Raw genomic sequence first — 21,583 nt, forward strand, 5'->3', positions numbered from 1 at the left:
CTCCGGGAAGTGCAACTCCTTGGTCTCCCAGTTAATTGTAGGGTTCTGAGCCTGCAGCCATGGCAACCCTAAAATGATGGGAAAATGGGGAGAAGCAATAAGCATAAAAGACAATCTCTCTTGATGATCTTTACCCATGAACACCTTCAAGGGTTCCGTCTCCTGATCCACTGGTCCAGAGTTTAACAGGGAACCATCCACAGTCTCCATCTGTACAGGAGTAGCTTTCTTCACGGGACGTATCCCATGTTTCTGGGCAAAAGAGATGTCCATAAAATTGCCACTTGCCCCTGAGTCAATCATGGCAGAGCTACACACCCATACCGAGTCAACCCAGAGTTTGATGGAGAGGGAGCAATGAGAGTTATGCTTCTTACAGCTCAACTGGGATACTGTTGGGGAAACTTGAAAAATTGCTGCATTTATACAATCATCAGGCTCTGAAATAATGGAGTTTAAGTCCGAGAAGTCAGTATCTATAGCTGCAGATCTCCCTAGAACTTGAGATTCGGATTTGACAGATCCCCTTTCGCAGCACTCACAGTGTATGACTGCTGCAGCAGTCTTACGAGAACGGTTGGGGCAGCTTGTAATGAAGTGCCCTGACTTACCACAATAGAAACATAGATTTTCTTTTAGTCGATGTTCCTTGCGGGCATCACTCACCCGTCTCTGTAAGGAGTCCACCTGCATTGGTTCAGGTTCTGGTTCCCGTGTGGTCCGGCTCACAGACTCCTTAGCTGGGGAGGAAGGCAGGTAATGATTAGAACGATTAATTTCAGACCATCTCTCCTGTCTGCGTTCAGTAAGACGGGCATCAATACGGATGCAGTAGTTAATAAAATCTCCCAACGCGGTGGGAGGGTCGGCACGAGCAAGTTCGTCTTTAATCATAGGAGACAACCCTTTACGGAAAATTGATTTCTTCGCGGAACTGTCCCAAGTGGTATCAAGAGCCCATCTCCTGAAATCCAAGGCATATTCAGCTACTGAGCGCTTACCTTGGCGCAAAGCCAACATGGCTGCTTCAGCTGTTGCACCTCGGTTTGGGTCATCAAAAACCTGCCCCATAGCTGAAATGAAAGCTTCAAGATTATTTAGACATTCATCCTCAGTCTCAATCAGGGGGTTTGCCCACATCAGAGCTTTGTTGGAGAGCAGCATGATTATGGTTAGCACCTTGGATCGTTCGGAGAGAAATTGTGAAGCATGAGCAGAGAAAAACAGTTTGCATTGATTAATAAATCCCCTAAATTTTTCCCGTTCACCGCCAAAACGGAAAGGTGGCAACTTTGGAAACCCAGAACCCGGGGATGTGGATGGTGCCAGGACTCGTTCCTCCAGAGCCTCAATCCTGTTTCGCAATTCCTGCGTATTTTGTCCGAAAACTTGCAAGTTGTGATTATTAAGATCTTGCTGGCTTGAAAAGCTGGTCTTTAAAGCCTGAATATCCGCAAGAATCTTATCAGTAACTCCACATAAATCTTTTACACGAGCCTCCATCTTCCCAGATATTTTACGGCAGAAAAGCTGGAAAAGAGGAAAGAGCGCACAATAGTGTTCACCTGTGGTAACACACCTGGCTGAAAAAAGGGAATGCGCTCACCTGAACTGGTTGTGAGAAGTCACAACCACTATCATCACAGAATGTATAAATTAATATCTTCCCAGATCCTTTAAGATAGAAATGCTGGAAAAGAAACAAGGGCGCACAATAGTGTTCACCTGTGGTAACACACCTGGCTGAAAAAAGGGAATGCGCTCACCTGAAATGGTTGTGAGAAGTCACAACCACTGTCGTCACAGAATGCATATATTAATATCTTCCCAGATCCTTTAAGATAGAAATGCTGGAAAAGAAACAAGGGCGCACAATAGTGTTTACCTGTGGTAACACACCTGGCTGAAAAAAGGGAATGTGCTCACCTGAACTGGTTGTGAGAAGTCACAACCACTATCATCACAGAATGTATAAATTAATATCTTCCCAGATCCTTTAAGATAGAAATGCTGGAAAAGAAACAAGGGCGCACAATAGTGTTTACCTGTGGTAACACACCTGGCTGAGAGGAAAAAAAAAAAGAATGTGCTCACCTGAAATGGTTGTGAGAAGTCACAACCACTGTCGTCACAGAATGCATATATTAATATCTTCCCAGATCCTTTAAGATAGAAATGCTGGAAAAGAAACAAGGGCGCACAATAGTGTTTACCTGTGGTAACACACCTGGCTGAAAAAAGGGAATGTGCTCACCTGAACTGGTTGTGAGAAGTCACAACCACTGTCGTCACAGAATGTATAAATTAATATCTTCCCAGATCCTTTAAGATAGAAATGCTGGAAAAGAAACAAGGGCGCACAATAGTGTTTACCTGTGGTAACACACCTGGCTGAGAGGAAAAAAAAAAAGAATGTGCTCACCTGAAATGGTTGTGAGAAGTCACAACCACTATCATCACAGAAGGTATAACTGGATATCTGGCATTCACAGTCCACAGCAGACTCTAACGTTGGCTTCAGAATCTTGTCAAATGTATAATACAGTCTGTATAGAGTCTTGTGCGTGGGTGCCAGGAAACACAGAAGACACAGGCTTGTTTAAGTAGTACTTGTATTACTTCATACAAGTAAGGGTTAACACAGTTGCAGCAGGATACAAGTCAGGCAGGAATAAACCTTAAGTCCATCTAGTCACAGAAACAGGTTAAAGGTTCTCTCTCTACTTCCCTTGCCAATGTTGATGGTAAGCTGAGAGATTCCTGAGTCCACACATGTCCAAGGATCTGAAGTAGAAGGTGGTAGGATAATAAGTCCAAGTCTTCCAGGAGCAAGGTGTCAAGTAAACTGCAGACTTGATTCTGAAGCACTGATTAAACAGCTGATGCTGCTTAAAAGGGCAAGTGGCAGAGAACAGGGCGGAAACATTGAAACTGAGAATTCCATGCAGGTTAAGGGCAAAGTAGATACAGCAGAACAGAAAGCAAAATGGCCGACAGGAAAAACTAGGTTCTACAAAAAATAACAGCAGATATAGCAAATCGTCTAAAACCTTACAGTCGGATCCTTCAGACGGAACCTGAAAACTCATCTCTTCAGGAAAGCCTACAGCCTGCACTGACACCGCTGCTGCCTCATCACTATTGAAGCTACCGCCTCACCAACACCGGAGCTACCGCCTCACCAACACCGGAGCTACTGCCTCACCAACACCGGAGCTCCTGCAACCCTCAACCTACTGTCTCCTTCCCCATAATCCTGTAGAATGTAAGCCCGCAAGGGCAGGGTCCTCGCCCCTCTGTATCAGTCCGTCATTGTTAGTTTGTTTACTGTATGTGATATTTGTAACTTGTATGTAACCCCTTCTCATGTACAGCACCATGGAATCAATGGTGCTATATAAATAAATAATAATAATAATATATATAGATTCAAGATTCAAAGAAGCTTTATTGGCAGGACCAAATACACATCAGCTTTGCCAAAGCTAGTGTATAAAGGCAATAGGGATAGGGACTGTGGGGATGTTGGGTAGGAGCTGTAGGGAAGGTGGATGGGGGCAGATCTATTGTGGGGGCTATAGTCCATGGTATAGGGGAGGTGGATGGGGGCAGATCCAGGGTGGGGGCTATAGTCCATGGCATAGGGGAGGTGGATGGGGCAGATCCAGGGTGGGGGCTATAGTCCATGGCATAGGGGAGGTGGATGGGGCAGATCCAGGGTGGGGGCTATAGTCCATGGTATAGGGGAGGTGGATGGGGGCAGATCCAGGGTGGGGGCTATAGTCCATGGCATAGGGGAGGTGGATGGGGGCAGATCCATTGTGGGGGGTATAGTTCATGGCATAGGGGAGGTGAATGGGGGCAGATCCATTGTGGGGGCTGTAGTCCATGGCATCATAGTTCTTTCTCGCAGTCTATGACATTCGCTCACATACCGCGCTGCTATCTCCACTGCTCTCTCTTCTTCTCCCAGCAGGATATATGTTTTCTCTTCCTCCTTCATGGTGATGAAGTCTGGGAAGAGATGTGAGAGTCTCCTGAAGTGAGTGTCCCTCACTGCTGAGTATTTGGAGCAGTGTAGCAGGAAGTGGGTTTCGTCCTCTATGGCCTCCTGGTCACAGTGTTGGCACAGTCTTTCCTCCCTGGGCTTATAGCTCTGCCTGTGTCGGCCACATTCGATGGCCAGACTGTGGGCGCTGAGTCTATATCGGCTCAGGATCTGGCGGTCTCTGGGGTCCGGGAGTTTCTCCAGATATGGCGCCAGTCTGTAGTCTCTCTGTAGGCTCCGGTACATGCTCAGTTTCTGTGAGCTGATGATATCATTCTTCCAGTCACTGACATACCTCTCCTGGCCTTCGTCTGCCATCTTCCTAATTCCGGCTTTTGTCAGGTTGTTGTGATTGGTGTTCTGGTCCGGTTGGGTTTGGCTGGGCTGTTCCGAGGGTTCTGGTTTTTCTGTTTCACCTACATGTATCAGGGCTTTATGGTGATGGGAGCTTGGATTGCTCCTATGCAGATGAGCCCGGAATGACAGCGCCCTCTTTAGAACTATTAGGTGTAGAGGGAATCTGCCCAGCTCGGCCCGACAAGCACTGTTGGAGGTGCTCCGATGGACCTGGAGAAGGTGCTTGCAGAATTCCAGGTGGAATATTTCTGTTGGACTGGAATCCCATTTTGACCAGTCTGGGTAGGTGTGAGGACCCCAGACTTCGCTGCCATACAGGAGGATTGGGGCGATGATGGAGTCGAAGATTTTTAGCCAGACCCTCACTGGTGGCTTCAGATCGTAGAGTGTCCTTCGGATGGCATAGAAGGTTTTGCAGGCCTTGTCTTTCAGGGTCTCTATGGCTTGTTTGAAGCTCCCTGACCGGTGAATCTCTAGGCCCAGGTAGGTATATTTGTCTGTTCCTGTGAGGTCGCAGTTGTTGAGGATAAATGATGGGTGTTGGTCTGATCTTCTCTTTCTCCTCTGGAACACCATGGTGTTGGTTTTCTTTAGGTTGACCGGTAGAGCCCAGGTGGAGCTGAATTTCTCTAGGATTTTCAGGTTGTCCTGGAGGCCTTTCTCGGTTGGTGACAGCAGCAGCAGGTCATCTGCATACAGCAGGAATTTCACCTGAGCGTCGTGGAGGGTGAGACCTGGTGCTGAGGAGGATTTCAGGGCGGTAGCCAGCTCGTTGATGTAGATGTTGAAGAGCGTTCTTTTGCCGTTCACACTCACGCTGCAGCGGTTCTCGGTGTAGGAGCTTTTGATGACATCGTAGGTCTTTCCTCCTATTCCACTCTCCAGCAGTTTCAGGAATAAGCCCGGGTGCCACACTGAATCAAAGGCCTTTTTAAAGTCCACAAAGCAGGCATATATCTTCCCATTCTTTGTATTGTAGACGTGTCTCTGAATGAGGCTGTGCAGAGTATAGATGTGGTCAGTGGTGCGGTGGTTCGGCATGAACCCTGCTTGGCTCTTGCTGAGGACGTTGTGCTCGGTGAGGAAGGTGAGGTGTTGTGAATTCTGTGGCAGAGCTCCCTCCTGTGGTCACAAGTGGTACTTCGGCTGGTTCTCTCTGTGAGCTTCCGTTGGTGGAGGAAAGTGGTACTGCGGCTTCTGAGTTTCCTTCCTCAGGTGATGTGGTGAAGTCGTTAGGTGCTGCTCTATTTAACTCCACCTAGTGCTTTGATCCTGGCCTCCAGTCAATGTTCTAGTATTGGACCTGTTTCCTCCTGGATCGTTCCTGTGGCCTGCTGCTCTGCATAGCTAAGTTCCTCTTTGCTATTTGTTTGCTGTTTTTTTCTGTCCAGCTTGTCTATTTGTTTTTTTCTGCTTGCTGGAAGCTCTGGGACGCAGAGGGTGTACCTCCGTGCCGTTAGTTCGGTACGGAGGGTCTTTTTGCCCCCTTTGCGTGGTTTTTGTAGGGTTTTGTGTTGACCGCAAAGTTACCTTTCCTATTCTCGCTCTGTTCAGAAAGTTGGGCCTCACTTTGCTAAATCTATTTCATCTCTACGTTTGTCTTTTCATCTTAACTCACAGTCATTATATGTGGGGGCTGCCTTTTCCTTTGGGGTATTTCTCTGAGGCAAGGTAGGCTTATTTTCTATCTTCAGGCTAGCTAGTTTCTCAGGCCGTGCCGAGTTGCATAGGGAGCGTTAGGCGCAATCCACGGCTGCCTTTAGTGTGGTTGGAGAGGATTAGGGATTGCGGTCAACAGAGTTCCCACGTCTCAGAGCTCGTTCTTGTTTTTTGGGTTATTGCCAGGTCACTGTATGTGCGCTGACCTCTATGTCCATTGTAGTACTGAATTACCTTTCATAACAGTACTGGAGGCCAAAAGTACTAATGATTCCCAATAGAGGGAAAAAAGAAGTTCTGAGACCATTTTTTTTTCTTTGCACTGTGTTTTGCCTTTTTTTTCCCCTAGACATTTGGGTGGTTCAGGACACAGGTGTAGCAATGGACATTAAAGGTCTGTCTTCATGTGTGGATCAGCTCACGGCAAGAGTACAAAGTATTCAAGACTTTGTGGTTCAGAATTCTATGTTAGAACCAAGAATTCCTATTCCTGATTTGTTTTTTGGAGATAGAACTAAATTTCTGAGTTTCAAAAATAATTGTAAACTATTTCTGGCTTTGAAACCTTGCTCCTCTGGTGACCCAGTTAAACAAGTTAGGATCGTTATTTCTTTTTTGCGTGGCGACCCTCAGGACTGGGCATTTTCTCTTGCGTCAGGAGATCCTGCATTAAGTAATATCGATGCATTTTTCCTGGCGCTCGGATTGCTGTACGATGAGCCTAATTCTGTGGATCAGGCAGAGAAGAATTTGCTGGCTCTGTGTCAGGGTCAGGATGAAATAGAGGTATATTGTCAGAAATTTAGAAAGTGGTCCGTACTCACTCAGTGGAATGAAGGTGCGCTCGCAGCTATTTTCAGAAAAGGTCTCTCTGAAGCCCTTAAGGATGTCATGGTGGGATTTCCTATGCCTGCTGGTCTGAATGAGTCTACGTCTTTGGCCATTCAGATCGGTCGACGCTTGCGCGAGCGTACATCTGTGCACCATTTGGCGGTATTACCTCAGCTTAAACCTGAGCCTATGCAGTGCGATAGGACTTTGACCAGAGTTGAACGGCAAGAACACAGACGTCTGAATGGGCTGTGTTTCTACTGTGGTGATTCCACTCATGCTATCTCTGATTGTCCTAAGCGCACTAAGCGGTTCGCTAGGTCTGCCACCATTGGTACGGTACAGTCAAAATTTCTTCTGTCTGTTACCTTGATCTGCTCTTTGTCATCGTATTCTGTCATGGCATTTGTGGACTCAGGCGCTGCTCTGAATTTGATGGACTTGGAGTATGCTAGGCGTTGTGGGTTTTTCTTGGAGCCCTTGCAGTGTCCTATTCCATTGAGAGGAATTGATGCTACGCCTTTGGCCAAGAATAAGCCTCAGTACTGGACCCAGCTGACCATGTGCATGGCTCCTGCACATCAGGAGGTTATTCGCTTTCTGGTGTTGCATAATCTGCATGATGTGGTCGTGTTGGGGTTGCCATGGCTACAAGTCCATAATCCAGTATTAGATTGGAAATCCATGTCTGTGTCCAGCTGGGGTTGTCAGGGGGTACATGGTGATGTCCCATTTCTGACTATTTCGTCATCCACCCCTTCTGAGGTTCCTGAGTTCTTGTCTGATTACCGGGATTTATTTGATGAGCCCAAGTCCGATACCCTACCTCCGCATAGGGATTGTGATTGTGCTATCGATTTGATTCCTGGTAGTAAATTCCCAAAAGGTCGACTGTTTAATTTATCTGTGCCTGAGCACGCCGCTATGCGGAGTTATGTGAAGGAGTCTTTGGAGAAGGGGCATATTCGCCCGTCATCGTCGCCATTAGGAGCAGGGTTCTTTTTTGTAGCCAAGAAGGATGGTTCACTGAGACCTTGTATAGATTACCGCCTTCTAAATAAGATCACGGTTAAATTTCAGTACCCCTTGCCATTGTTATCTGATTTGTTTGCTCGGATTAAGGGGGCTAGTTGGTTCACCAAGATAGATCTTCGTGGTGCGTATAATCTTGTGCGTATTAAGCGAGGCGATGAGTGGAAAACTGCATTTAATACGCCCGAGGGCCATTTTGAGTATCTAGTAATGCCATTCGGACTTGCCAATGCTCCATCAGTGTTTCAGTCCTTTATGCATGACATCTTCCGAGAGTACCTGGATAAATTCCTGATTGTGTACTTAGATGACATTTTGCTCTTCTCGGATGATTGGGAGTCTCATGTGAAGCAGGTCAGAACGGTGTTTCAGGTCATGCGTGCTAATTCTTTGTTTGTGAAGGGATCAAAGTGGCTCTTTGGTGTTCAGAAGGTTTCATTTTTGGGGTTCATCTTTTCCCCTTCTACTATCGAGATGTACCCTGTTAAGGTCCAAGCCATCCATAATTGGACTCAGCCGACATCTCTGAAAAGTCTGCAAAAGTTCCTGGGCTTTGCTAATTTTTATCGTCGCTTCATCTGCAATTTTTCTAGTATTGCTAAACCATTGACCGATTTGACCAAGAAAGGTGCTGATTTGGTCAATTGGTCTTCTGCTGCGGTGGAAGCTTTTCAAGAGTTGAAGCGTCGTTTTTCTTCTGCCCCTGTGTTGTGTCAACCAGATGTTTCGCTTCCGTTCCAGGTCGAGGTTGATGCTTCTGAGATTGGAGCAGGGGCTGTTTTGTCGCAGAGAAGTTCTGATTGCTCGGTGATGAAACCATGCGCCTTCTTTTCCAGGAAGTTTTTGCCTGCTGAGCGAAATTATGATGTGGGCAATCGAGAGTTGCTGGCCATGAAGTGGGCATTCGAGGAGTGGCGTCATTGGCTTGAAGGAGCTAATCATCTCGTGGTGGTCTTGACTGATCATAAGAACTTGACTTATCTCGAGTCCGCCAAGCAGTTGAATCCTAGACAAGCTCGTTGGTCATTGTTTTTTGCCCGTTTTGACTTTGTGATTTCATACCTTCCGGGCTCTAAAAATGTGAAGGCGGATGCTCTGTCTAGGAGTTTTGTGCCCGACTCTCCGGGTGTATCTGAGCCGGCGGGTATCCTCAAAGAGGGAGTAATTGTGTCTGCCATCTCCCCTGATTTGCGGCGGGTGCTGCAAAAATTTCAGGCTAATAAACCTGATCGTTGCCCAGCGGAGAAACTGTTTGTCCCTGATAAATGGACGAGTAGAGTTATCTCTGAGGTTCATTGTTCGGTGTTGGCTGGTCATCCTGGAATCTTTGGTACCAGAGAGTTAGTGGCTAGATCCTTTTGGTGGCCATCTCTGTCGCGGGATGTGCGTACTTTTGTGCAGTCCTGTGGGATTTGTGTTCGGGCTAAGCCCTGCTGTTCTCGTGCCAGTGGGTTGCTTTTGCCCTTGCCGGTCCCGAAGAGGCCTTGGACACATATCTCTATGGATTTTATTTCAGATCTTTCCGTCTCTCAAAAGATGTCAGTCATTTGGGTGGTCTGTGATCGCTTCTCTAAGATGGTCCATTTGGTACCCTTGTCTAAATTGCCTTCCTCCTCTGATTTGGTGCCATTGTTTTTCCAGCATGTGGTTCGTTTACATGGCATTCCAGAGAATATCGTTTCTGACAGAGGTTCCCAGTTTGTTTCGAGGTTTTGGCGAGCCTTTTGTGGTAGGATGGGCATTGACTTGTCTTTTTCCTTGGCTTTCCATCCTCAGACTAATGGCCAGACCGAACGAACCAATCAGACCTTGGAAACATATCTGAGATGCTTTGTTTCTGCTGATCAGGATGACTGGGTGTCCTTTTTGCCTTTGGCTGAGTTCGCCCTTAATAATCGGGCCAGCTCGGCTACCTTGGTTTCACCGTTTTTCTGCAACTCTGGGTTCCATCCTCGTTTCTCTTCAGGGCAGGTTGAGTCTTCGGACTGTCCTGGTGTGGATACTGTGGTGGACAGGTTGCAGCAGATTTGGACTCATGTAGTGGACAATTTGACTTTGTCCCAGGAGAAGGCTCAACGTTTCGTTAAAAGCAGACACTGTGTGGGTCCCTGACTTCGGGTTGGGGACTTGGTTTGGTTATCTTCTCGTCATATTCCTATGAAGGTTTCCTCTCCTAAGTTTAAACCTCGTTTTATTGGTCCGTATAGGATTTCTGAGGTTCTTAATCCTGTGTCTTTTCGTCTGACCCTTCCAGATTCTTTTTCCATACATAACGTATTCCATAGGTCATTGTTGCGGAGATACGTGGCACCTATGGTTCCATCTGTTGATCCTCCTGCCCCGGTTTTGGTGGAGGGGGAGTTGGAGTATATTGTGGAGAAGATTTTGGATTCTCGTGTTTCAAGGCGGAAACTCCAGTATCTGGTTAAGTGGAAGGGTTATGCTCAGGAAGATAATTCCTGGGTCTTTGCCTCTGATGTCCATGCTCCCGATCTTGTTCGTGCCTTTCATATGGCTCATCCTGGTCGTCCTGGGAGCTCTGGTGAGGGTTCGGTGACCCCTCCTCAAGGGGGGGTACTGTTGTGAATTCTGTGGCAGAGCTCCCTCCTGTGGTCACAAGTGGTACTTCGGCTGGTTCTCTCTGTGAGCTTCCGTTGGTGGAGGAAAGTGGTACTGCGGCTTCTGAGTTTCCTTCCTCAGGTGATGTGGTGAAGTCGTTAGGTGCTGCTCTATTTAACTCCACCTAGTGCTTTGATCCTGGCCTCCAGTCAATGTTCTAGTATTGGACCTGTTTCCTCCTGGATCGTTCCTGTGGCCTGCTGCTCTGCATAGCTAAGTTCCTCTTTGCTATTTGTTTGCTGTTTTTTTCTGTCCAGCTTGTCTATTTGTTTTTTTCTGCTTGCTGGAAGCTCTGGGACGCAGAGGGTGTACCTCCGTGCCGTTAGTTCGGTACGGAGGGTCTTTTTGCCCCCTTTGTGTGGTTTTTGTAGGGTTTTGTGTTGACCGCAAAGTTCCTTTCCTATCCTCGCTCTGTTCAGAAAGTTGGGCCTCACTTTGCTAAATCTATTTCATCTCTACGTTTGTCTTTTCATCTTAACTCACAGTCATTATATGTGGGGGCTGCCTTTTCCTTTGGGGTATTTCTCTGAGGCAAGGTAGGCTTATTTTCTATCTTCAGGCTAGCTAGTTTCTCAGGCCGTGCCGAGTTGCATAGGGAGCGTTAGGCGCAATCCACGGCTGCCTTTAGTATGGTTGGAGAGGATTAGGGATTGCGGTCAACAGAGTTCCCACGTCTCAGAGCTCGTTCTTGTTTTTTGGGTTATTGCCAGGTCACTGTATGTGCGCTGACCTCTATGTCCATTGTAGTACTGAATTACCAGTCTAGCAGCGGGTTAGAGGGTAAATATTAAAACTTAACTTTTACTTTAGTACTAATAAAACTCACGAACAAAACCAAAAGTGAAACAAAAGTGCCAGTGCTTTAAAAAAGCCGAGAACGACCACAAAAAACACACAACAGATTACAGATAAAAACCAAATAGAACAATGTTTGTAGATCACTCATATGTTACAGGCATTGTTACCCATATGGTGCTACAACAACAGATGAGCAAGCTCAGCAAGTAATAGAAGGCGGGCCGCACCCCAACCTCTTAGATTCAACCCACCAATAGCACCAGAATACATATATGCCTCAGAAAATTGGTGCACATAGGCATATGTTCAAAAGGTGTCTATGCGTGGATAAATATTTTAGCAGCGTTTCAGTTTATACTCATCCTGTGGGACCAATGCTCTCAGCGGTGCCCCCCTCAGAGTTTTCCGGGACTTCGATGCGGATCATGCCGTACTATCATTAATCCCGGCAGAGGTCTATGTCTCCCGACGCGTTTCTTTTTTCAAATCATCAGGGGAGTGATGACATATGTTCTCTCACATATACGAGCGTTGCTAGTCCATATGACCTTTACCTGTCTTAAATAGCGTTCGTATGCTTCCTCCATGCAGCGCGTGCGTGGCTACCGGCAACTCATTTCCGGTTTCTATCGCCCGCGCGCTGCACATCTCAGGGTGACGTAACCGCCATGTGTATCTCCGGGCCGCGTGCTTCCGGTTATCGGAAAGTCACTTCCGGTCTCTCGGGGACGCAAATAGCGCCGCACATATTGCTGTGCTTAATGGTGCCGTAAAGCCTGAGTAGGCGGACATTTAGGGGGGTGCGCCCATCATTTCCCTTAGATGATTACATGCCGTACCCTGACCCAAACACGTCACAATCGTCTCTTGATCACATGATCAGAGACGCGATTCAAATAACCCCAATGAGCTCTTTGTTAGTCAGACCAGCTCTGGGTTCAAAACATCCGCAATAGTGCATATCAGCACATTCCCTGTGGATGCTGTCCTTTTCATAAAGGTAATGTGCATATTTACACAGTCCACATTCTTATCATACCAACGGCGGAGTATTGATTTTCATAGTGTCTCATTCTTCCAGAAAACCCTTCACGTAGATGTCAGATTAGTAAATGAGATATAGTGTTGTAATGATGAGCAACCAGAGCAAATATAAAACCGGAAAGATAGAGAAAGTAATAAAAACTTTGAAAAAAATTTTTTTTATATATATTACATATGGCTGAAAAAAAGACTCAAAAACAAAAAGAAAAAAGAAAAAAGACAAAAGCGGGGTTGGGAACCGATGGACCTCCTCCCTGTTATGAAGGCAATCCAGTGACACAGTGTGCCAGAAATCAGAGCACATACAGTGATCTGACAAAACCCAAAAACAATAGAACAAGCTCTGAGACGTGGAATCTCTGTAGACCGCAATACCTGAACCTATCCTAAACACAACTAAAGGCAGCTGTGGATTGCGCCTGACACTACCTATGCAACTCGGCACAGCCTGAGGAGCTGACTAGCCTGAAGATAGAAAAACAAGCCTGACTTGCCTCAGAGAAATACCTCAAAGGAAAAGGCAGCCCCCCACATATAATGACTGTTAGCAAGATGAAAAGACAAACGTAGGGATGAAATAGATTCAGCAAAGTGAGGCCCGATATTCTAGATAGAGCGAGGATAGCAAAGAGAACTTTGCAGTCTACAAAAAACCCTAAAGCAAAAACCACGCAAAGGGGGCAAAAAGACCCACCGTGCCGAACTAACGGCACGGCGGTACACCCTTTGCGTCTCAGAGCTTCCAGCAAAACGAATTGACAAGCTGGACAGAAAAAGTAGCAACAAAAGCAAAGAAGCACTTATCTAAGCAGAGCAGCAGGCCACAGGAAAGATCCAGAAGCTCAGATCCAACACTGGAACATTGACAAGGAGCAAGGAAGACAGAATCAGGCGGAGTTAAATAACAAAGCAGCCAACGAGCTCACCAGAACACCTGAGGGAGGAAGCTCAGAAGCTGCAGTACCACTTGTGACCACAGGAGTGAATTCAGCCACAAAATTCACAACAGTACCCCCCCCTTGAGGAGGGGTCACCGAACCCTCACCAGAGCCCCCAGGCCGACCAGGATGAGCCACATGAAAGGCACGAACAAGATCTGGAGCATGGACATCAGAGGCAAAAACCCAGGAATTATCTTCCTGAGCATAACCCTTCCATTTAACCAGATACTGGAGTTTCCGTCTAGAAACACGAGAATCCAAAATCTTCTCCACAATATACTCCAATTCCCCCTCCACCAAAACCGGGGCAGGAGGATCAACAGATGGAACCATAGGTGCCACGTATCTCCGCAACAACGACCTATGGAATACATTATGTATGGAAAATGAGTCTGGGAGGGTCAGACGAAAAGACACAGGATTGAAAACCTCAGAAATCCTATACGGACCAATAAAACATAGTAACATAGTAACATAGTAACATAGTTAGTAAGGCCGAAAAAAGACATTTGTCCATCCAGTTCAGCCTATATTCCATCATAATAAATACCCAGATCTACGTCCTTCTACAGAACCTAATAATTGTATGATACAATATTGTTCTGCTCCAGGAAGACATCCAGGCAACGGGCACAGCGACGATGATGTCATAAAGGACGTAGAAATCCCGCGTCTGATTGGTCGAGGATTGATCAGTCCTCCTGACACTTCTGTATTGATCAGTCCTCCTGACACTTCTGTATTGATCAGTCCTCCTGACACTTCTGTATTGATCAGTCCTCCTGACACTTCTGTATTGATCAGTCCTCCTGATACCTCTATATTGATCAGTCCTCCTGACACTTCTATGTTGATCAGTCCTCCTGACACTTCTATATTGATCAGTCCTCCTGACACTTCTGTATTGATCAGTCCTCCTGACACTTCTGTATTGATCAGTCCTCCTGATACCTCTATATTGATCAGTCCTCCTGACACTTCTATGTTGATCAGTCCTCCTGACACTTCTATATTGATCAGTCCTCCTGACACTTCTGTATTGATCAGTCCTCCTGACACTTCTGTATTGATCAGTCCTCCTGACACTTCTATGTTGATCAGTCCTCCTGACACTTCTATATTGATCAGTCTTCCTGACACTTCTATATTGATCAGTCCTCCTGACACTTCTGTATTGATCAGTCCTCCTGACACTTCTATGTTGATCAGTCCTCCTGACACCTCTATATTGATCAGTCCTCCTGACACTTCTATATTGATCAGTCCTCCTGACACTTCTATATTGATCAGTCCTCCTGACACTTCTATATTGATCAGTCCTCCTGATACCTCTATATTGATCAGTCCTCCTGACACTTCTATATTGATCAGTCCTCCTGACACTTCTATATTGATCAGTCCTCCTGACACTTCTATATTGATCAGTCCTCCTGATACCTTTATATTGATCAGTCCTCCTGACATTCTATATTGATCAGTCCTCCTGACACTTCTATATTGATCAGTCCTCCTGACACTTCTATATTGATCAGTCCTCCTGATACCTTTATATTGATCAGTCCTCCTGACATTCTATATTGATCAGTCCTCCTGACACCTCTATATTGATAAATCCTCCTGACACTTCTATATTGATCAGTCCTCCTGACACAGCCTCGACCAATCAGCAACGGGCACAGTCTGCCGCGAATTCTGGAATCATCATTGTCCATATACTACGGGGACATGCATATTCTAGAATACCCGATGCATTAGAATCGGGCCACAATCTAGTATATATATATATATGTATAGGAGCAGCGACTCAGCATACTGGCCTCATCCATGGCATTATATACTGTATGTATATATATATATATGTATAGGAGCGGCGACTCAGCATACTGGCCTCATCCATGGCATTATATACTGTATATATATATATATATATATATATATATATATATATGTATAGGAGCAGCGACTCAGCATACTGGCCTCATCCATGGCATTATATACTGTATGTATATACAGTTAGGGCCAGAAATATTTGGACAGTGACACAATTTTCGCGAGTTGGGCTCTGCATGCCACCACATTGGATTTGAAATGAAACCTCTACAACAGAATTCAAGTGCAGATTGTAACGTTTAATTTGAAGGGTTGAACAAAAATATCTGATAGAAAATGTAGGAATTGTACACATTTCTTTACAAACACTCCACATTTTAGGAGGTCAAAAGTAATTGGACAAATAAACATAACCCAAACAAAATATTTTTATTTTCAATATTTTGTTGCAAATCCTTTGGAGGCAATCACTGCCTTAAGTCTGGAACCCATGGACATCACCAAACGCTGGGTTTCCTCCTTCTTAATGCTTTGCCAGGCCTTTACAGCCGCAGCCTTCAGGTCTTGCTTGTTTGTGGGTCTTTCCGTCTTAAGTCTGGATTTGAGCAAGTGAAATGCATGCTCAATTGGGTTTAGATCTGGAGATTGACTTGGCCATTGCAGAATCTTCCACTTTTTGGCACTCATGAACTCCTGGGTAGCTTTGGCTGTATGCTTGGGGTCATTGTCCATCTGCACTATGAAGCGCCGTCCAATCAACTTTGCAGCATTTGGCTGAATCTGGGCTGAAAGTATATCCCGGTACACTTCAGAATTCATCCGGCTACTCTTGTCTGCTCTTATGTCATCAATAAACACAAGTGACCCAGTGCCATTGAAAGCCATGCATGCCCATGCCATCACGTTGCCTCCACCATGTTTTACAGAGGATGTGGTGTGCCTTGGATCATGTGCCGTTCCCTTTCTTCTCCAAACTTTTTTCTTCCCATCATTCTGGTACAGGTTGATCTTTGTCTCATCTGTCCATAGAATACTTTTCCAGAACTGAGCTGGCTTCTTGAGGTGTTTTTCTGCAAATTTAACTCTGGCCTGTCTATTTTTGGTATTGATGAATGGTTTGCATCTAGATGTGAACCCTTTGTATTTACTGTCATGGAGTCTTCTCTTTACTGTTGACTTAGAGACAGATACACCTACTTCACTGAGAGTGTTCTGGACTTCAGTTGATGTTGTGAACGGGTTCTTCTTCACCAAATTAAGTATGCGGCGATCATCCACCACTGTTGTCATCCGTGGACGCCCAGGCCTTTTTGAGTTCCCAAGCTCACCAGTCAATTCCTTTTTTCTCAGTATGTACCCAACTGTTGATTTTGCTACTCCAAGCATGTCTGCTATCTCTCTGATGGATTTTTTCTTTTTTTTCAGCCTCAGGATGTTCTGCTTCACCTCAATTGAGAGTTCCTTTGACCGCATGTTGTCTGCTCACAGCAACAGCTTCCAAATGCAAAACCACACACCTGGAATCCACCCCTGACCTTTTAACTACTTCATTGATTACAGGTTAATGAGGGAGACGCCTTCAGAGTTAATTGCAGCCCTTAGAGTCCATTGTCCAATTACTTTTGGTCCCTTGAAAAAGAGGACACTATGCATTACAAAGCTATGATTCCTAAACCCTTTCTCCGATTTGGATGTGGAAACTATCATATTGCAGCTGGGAGTGTGCACTTTCAGCCCATATTATATATATAATTGTATTTCTGAACATGTTTTTGTAAATAGCTAAAATAACAAAACTTGTGTCACTGTCCAAATATTTCTGGCCCTAACTGTATATATGTATAGGAGCGGCGATTCAGCATAATGGCCTCATCCATGGCATTATATACTGTATATATATATATATGTATAGGAGCAGCGACTCAGCATACTGGCCTCATCCATGGCATTATATACTGTATATATATATGTATAGGAGCAGCGACTCAGCATACTGGCCTCATCCATGGCATTATATACTGTATATATATATATATATATATATATATATATATATACAGGTCCTTCTCAAAAAATTAGCATATAGTGTTAAATTTCATTATTTACCATAATGTAATGATTACAATTAAACTTTCATATATTATAGATTCATTATCCACCAACTGAAATTTGTCAGGTCTTTTATTGTTTTAATACTGATGATTTTGGCATACAACTCCTGATAACCCAAAAAACCTGTCTCAATAAATTAGCATATCAAGAAAAGGTTCTCTAAACGACCTATTACCCTAATCTTCTGAATCAACTAATTAACTCTAAACACATGCAAAAGATACCTGAGGCTTATATAAACTCCCTGCCGGGTTCATTACTCAAAACCCCCATCATGGGTAAGACTAGCGACCTGACAGATGTCAAGAAGGCCATCATTGACACCCTCAAGCAAGAGGGTAAGACCCAGAAAGAAATTTCTCAACAAATAGGCTGTTCCCAGAGTGCTGTATCAAGGCACCTCAATGGTAAGTCTGTTGGAAGGAAACAATGTGGCAGAAAACGCTGTACAACGAGAAGAGGAGACCGGACCCTGAGGAAGATTGTGGAGAAGGACCGATTCCAGACCTTGGGGAACCTGAGGAAGCAGTGGACTGAGTCTGGTGTGGAAACATCCAGAGCCACCGTGCACAGGCGTGTGCAGGAAATGGGCTACAGGTGCCGCATTCCCCAGGTAAAGCCACTTTTGAACCATAAACAGCGGCAGAGGCGCCTGGCCTGGGCTACAGAGAAGCAGCACTGGACTGTTGCTAAGTGGTCCCAAGTACTTTTTTCTGATGAAAGCAAATTTTGCATGTCATTCGGAAATCAAGGTGCCAGAGTCTGGAGGAAGACTGGGGAGAAGGAAATGCCAAAATGCCTGAAGTCCAGTGTCAAGTACCCACAGTCAGTGATGGTGTGGGGTGCCATGTCAGCTGCTGGTGTTGGTCCACTGTGTTTCATCAAGGGCAGGGTCAATGCAGCTAGTTATCAGGAGATTTTGGAGCACTTCATGCTTCCATCGGCTGAAATGCTTTATGGTGATGAAGATTTCATTTTTCAGCACGACCTGGCACCTGCTCACAGTGCCAAAACCACTGGTAAATGGTTTACTGACCATGGTATTACTGTGCTCAATTGCTGCCAACTCTCCTGACCTGAACCCCATAGAGAATCTGTGGGATATTGTGAAGAGAAAGTTGAGAGACGCAAGACCCAACACTCTGGATGAGCTTAAGGCCGCTATTGAAGCATCCTGGGCCTCCATAACATCTCAGCAGTGTCACAGGCTGATTGCCTCCATGCCACGCCGCATTGAAGCAGTCATTTCTGCCAAAGGATTCCCGACCAAGTATTGAGTGCATAACTGAACATTATTATTTGATGGTTTTTTTGTTTGTTATTGAAAAACACTTTTATTTGATTGGATGGGTGAAATATGCTAATTTATTGAGACAGGTTTTTTGGGTTATCAGGAGTTGTATGCCAAAATCATCAGTATTAAAACAATAAAAGACCTGACAAATTTCAGTTGGTGGATAATGTATCTATAATATATGAAAGTTTAATTGTAATCATTACATTATGGTAAATAATGAAATTTAACACTATATGCTAATTTTTTGAGAAGGACCTGTATATGTGTATAGGAGCAGTGACTCAGCATACTGGCCTCATCCATGGCATTATATACTGTATATATATATGTATAGGAGCAGTGACTCAGCATACTGGCCTCATCCATGGCATTATATACTGTATATATATATATATATATATATATATATATATATATGTATAGGAGCAGCGACTCAGCATACTGGCCTCATCCATGGCATTATCAGAGACCTGGGATTTCCTGGACAGACAGACAGACAGACGGAAAATCCCTTAGGCAATTATATATATAGACTAGATTGTGGCCCGATTCTAACGCATCGGGTATTCTAGAATATGCATGTCCCCGTAGTATATGGACAATGATAATTCCAGAATTCGCGGCAGACTGTGCCCGTCGCTGATTGGTCGAGGCAACCTTTATGACATCATCGTCGCCATGGTAACCATTATGACATCTACGTCGATACTGTGCCCGTCGCTGAATCAGAAACGTGAGATGTCTACGTCCTTTATGACATCATCGTCGCTGTGCCCGTTGCTGATTGGTCGAGGCTGTGTCAGGAGGACTGATCAATATAGAAGTGTCAGGAGGACTGATCAATATAGAGGTGTCAGGAGGACTGATCAATATAAAGGTATCAGGAGGACTGATCAATATAGAGATATCAGGAGGACTGATCAATATAGAGGTATCAGGAGGACTGATCAATATAGAAGTGTCAGGAGGACTGATCAATATAGAAGTGTCAGGAGGACTGATCAATATAGAAGTGTCAGGAGGACTGATCAATATAGAAGTGTCAGGAGGACTGATCAATACAGAAGTGTCAGGAGGACTGATCAATACAGAAGTGTCAGGAGGAATGATCAATATAGAGGTGTCAGGAGGACTGATCAATACAGAAGTGTCAGGAGGAATGATCAATATAGAGGTGTCAGGAGGACTGATCAATAAAGAAGTGTCAGAAGGACTGATCAATATAGAAGTGTCAGGAGGACTGATCAATATAGAAGTGTCAGGAGGACTGATCAATATAGAAGTGTCAGGAGGACTGATCAATATAGAAGTGTCAGGAGGACTGATCAATATAGAAGTGTCAGGAGGACTGATCAATACAGAAGTGTCAGGAGGACTGATCAATATAGAGGTATCAGGAGGACTGATCAATATAGAAGTGTCAGGAGGACTGATCAATATAGAAGTGTCAGGAGGACTGATCAATATAGAAGTGTCAGGAGGACTGATCAATATAGAAGTGTCAGGAGGACTGATCAATATAGAAGTGTAAGGAGGACTGATCAATATAGAAGTGTAAGGAGGACTGATCAATATAGAAGTGTCAGGAGGACTGATCAATATAGAAGTGTCAGGAGGACTGATCAATATAGAGGTGTCAGGAGGACTGATCAATATAGAAGTGTCAGGAGGACTGATCAATATAGAAGTGTCAGGAGGACTGATCAATATAGAAGTGTCAGGAGGACTGATCAATATAGAAGTGTCAGGAGGACTGATCAATATAGAAGTGTCAGGAAGACTGATCAATATAGAAGTGTCAGGAGGACTGATCAATATAGAAGTGTCAGGAGGACTGATCAATATAGAAGTGTCAGGAGGACTGATCAATATAGAAGTGTCAGGAGGACTGATCAATATAGAGGTATCAGGAGGACTGATCAATATAGAGGTATCAGGAGGACTGATCAATATAGAAGTGTCAGGAGGAATGATCAATATAGAAGTGTCAGGAGGACTGATCAATATAGAAGTGTCAGGAGGACTGATCAATATAGAAGTGTCAGGAGGACTGATCAATATAGAAGTGTCAGGAGGACTGATCAATATAGAGGTATCAGGAGGACTGATCAATATAGAGGTATCAGGAGGACTGATCAATATAGAGGTGTCAGGAGGACTGATCAATATAGAGGTATCAGGAGGACTGATCAATATAGAAGTGTCAGGAGGACTGATCAATATAGAAGTGTCAGGAGGACTGATCAATATAGAAGTGTCAGGAGGACTGATCAATATAGAAGTGTCAGGAGGACTGATCAATATAGAAGAGTCAGGAGGACTGATCAATATAGAAGTGTCAGGAGGACTGATCAATATAGAAGTGTCAGGAGGACTGATCAATATAGAGGTGTCAGGAGGACTGATCAATATAGAAGTGTCAGGAGGACTGATCAATATAGAAGTGTCAGGAGGACTGATCAATATTGAAGTGTCAGGAGGACTGATCAATATAGAAGTGTCAGGAGGACTGATCAATATAGAGGTGTTAGGAGGACTAATCAATATAGAAGTGTCAGGAGGACTGATCAATATAGAAGTGTCAGGAGGACTGATCAATATAGAGGTGTTAGGAGGACTAATCAATATAGAAGTGTCAGGAGGACTGATCAATATAGAAGTGTCAAGAGGACTGATCAATATAGAGGTGTCAGGAGGACTGATCAATACAGAAGTGTCAGGAGGAATGATCAATATAGAAGTGTCAGGAGGACTGATCAATATAGAGGTGTCAGGAGGACTGATCAATACAGAAGTGTCAGGAGGAATGATCAATATAGAAGTGTCAGGAGGACTGATCAATATAGAATGTCAGGAAGACTGATCAATATAGAGGTGTCAGGAGGACTGATCAATATAGAAGTGTCAGGAGGACTGATCAATACAGAAGTGTCAGGACGACTGATCAATATAGAAGTGTCAGGAGGACTGATCAATATAGAAGTGTCAGGAGGACTGATCAATATAGAGATATCA

At 44.7% G+C, this 21,583-nt stretch overlaps 2 protein-coding genes across 3 annotated transcripts in view; both read left to right on the forward strand.

Annotated features, from left to right (window-relative positions):
- The window catches only part of LOC138653071 (gastrula zinc finger protein XlCGF66.1-like), a 253,205-nt gene that overhangs the window by 65,186 nt on the left and 166,436 nt on the right, over positions 1-21,583 (forward strand). The gene's annotated exons all lie outside the window — the stretch shown is intronic.
- Positions 12,013-21,583, forward strand: part of LOC138653068 (uncharacterized) — a 57,714-nt gene continuing 48,143 nt past the window's right edge. Inside the window, exon 1 of the mRNA XM_069743180.1 lies at positions 12,013-12,040. Coding sequence (XP_069599281.1) covers positions 12,013-12,040 — 28 coding nt within the window. The remainder of the gene's footprint in view (positions 12,041-21,583) is intronic.

This window comes from Ranitomeya imitator, unplaced genomic scaffold, assembly GCF_032444005.1.
Source record: "Ranitomeya imitator isolate aRanImi1 unplaced genomic scaffold, aRanImi1.pri SCAFFOLD_194, whole genome shotgun sequence".
Taxonomy (NCBI): Eukaryota; Metazoa; Chordata; class Amphibia; order Anura; family Dendrobatidae; genus Ranitomeya; species Ranitomeya imitator.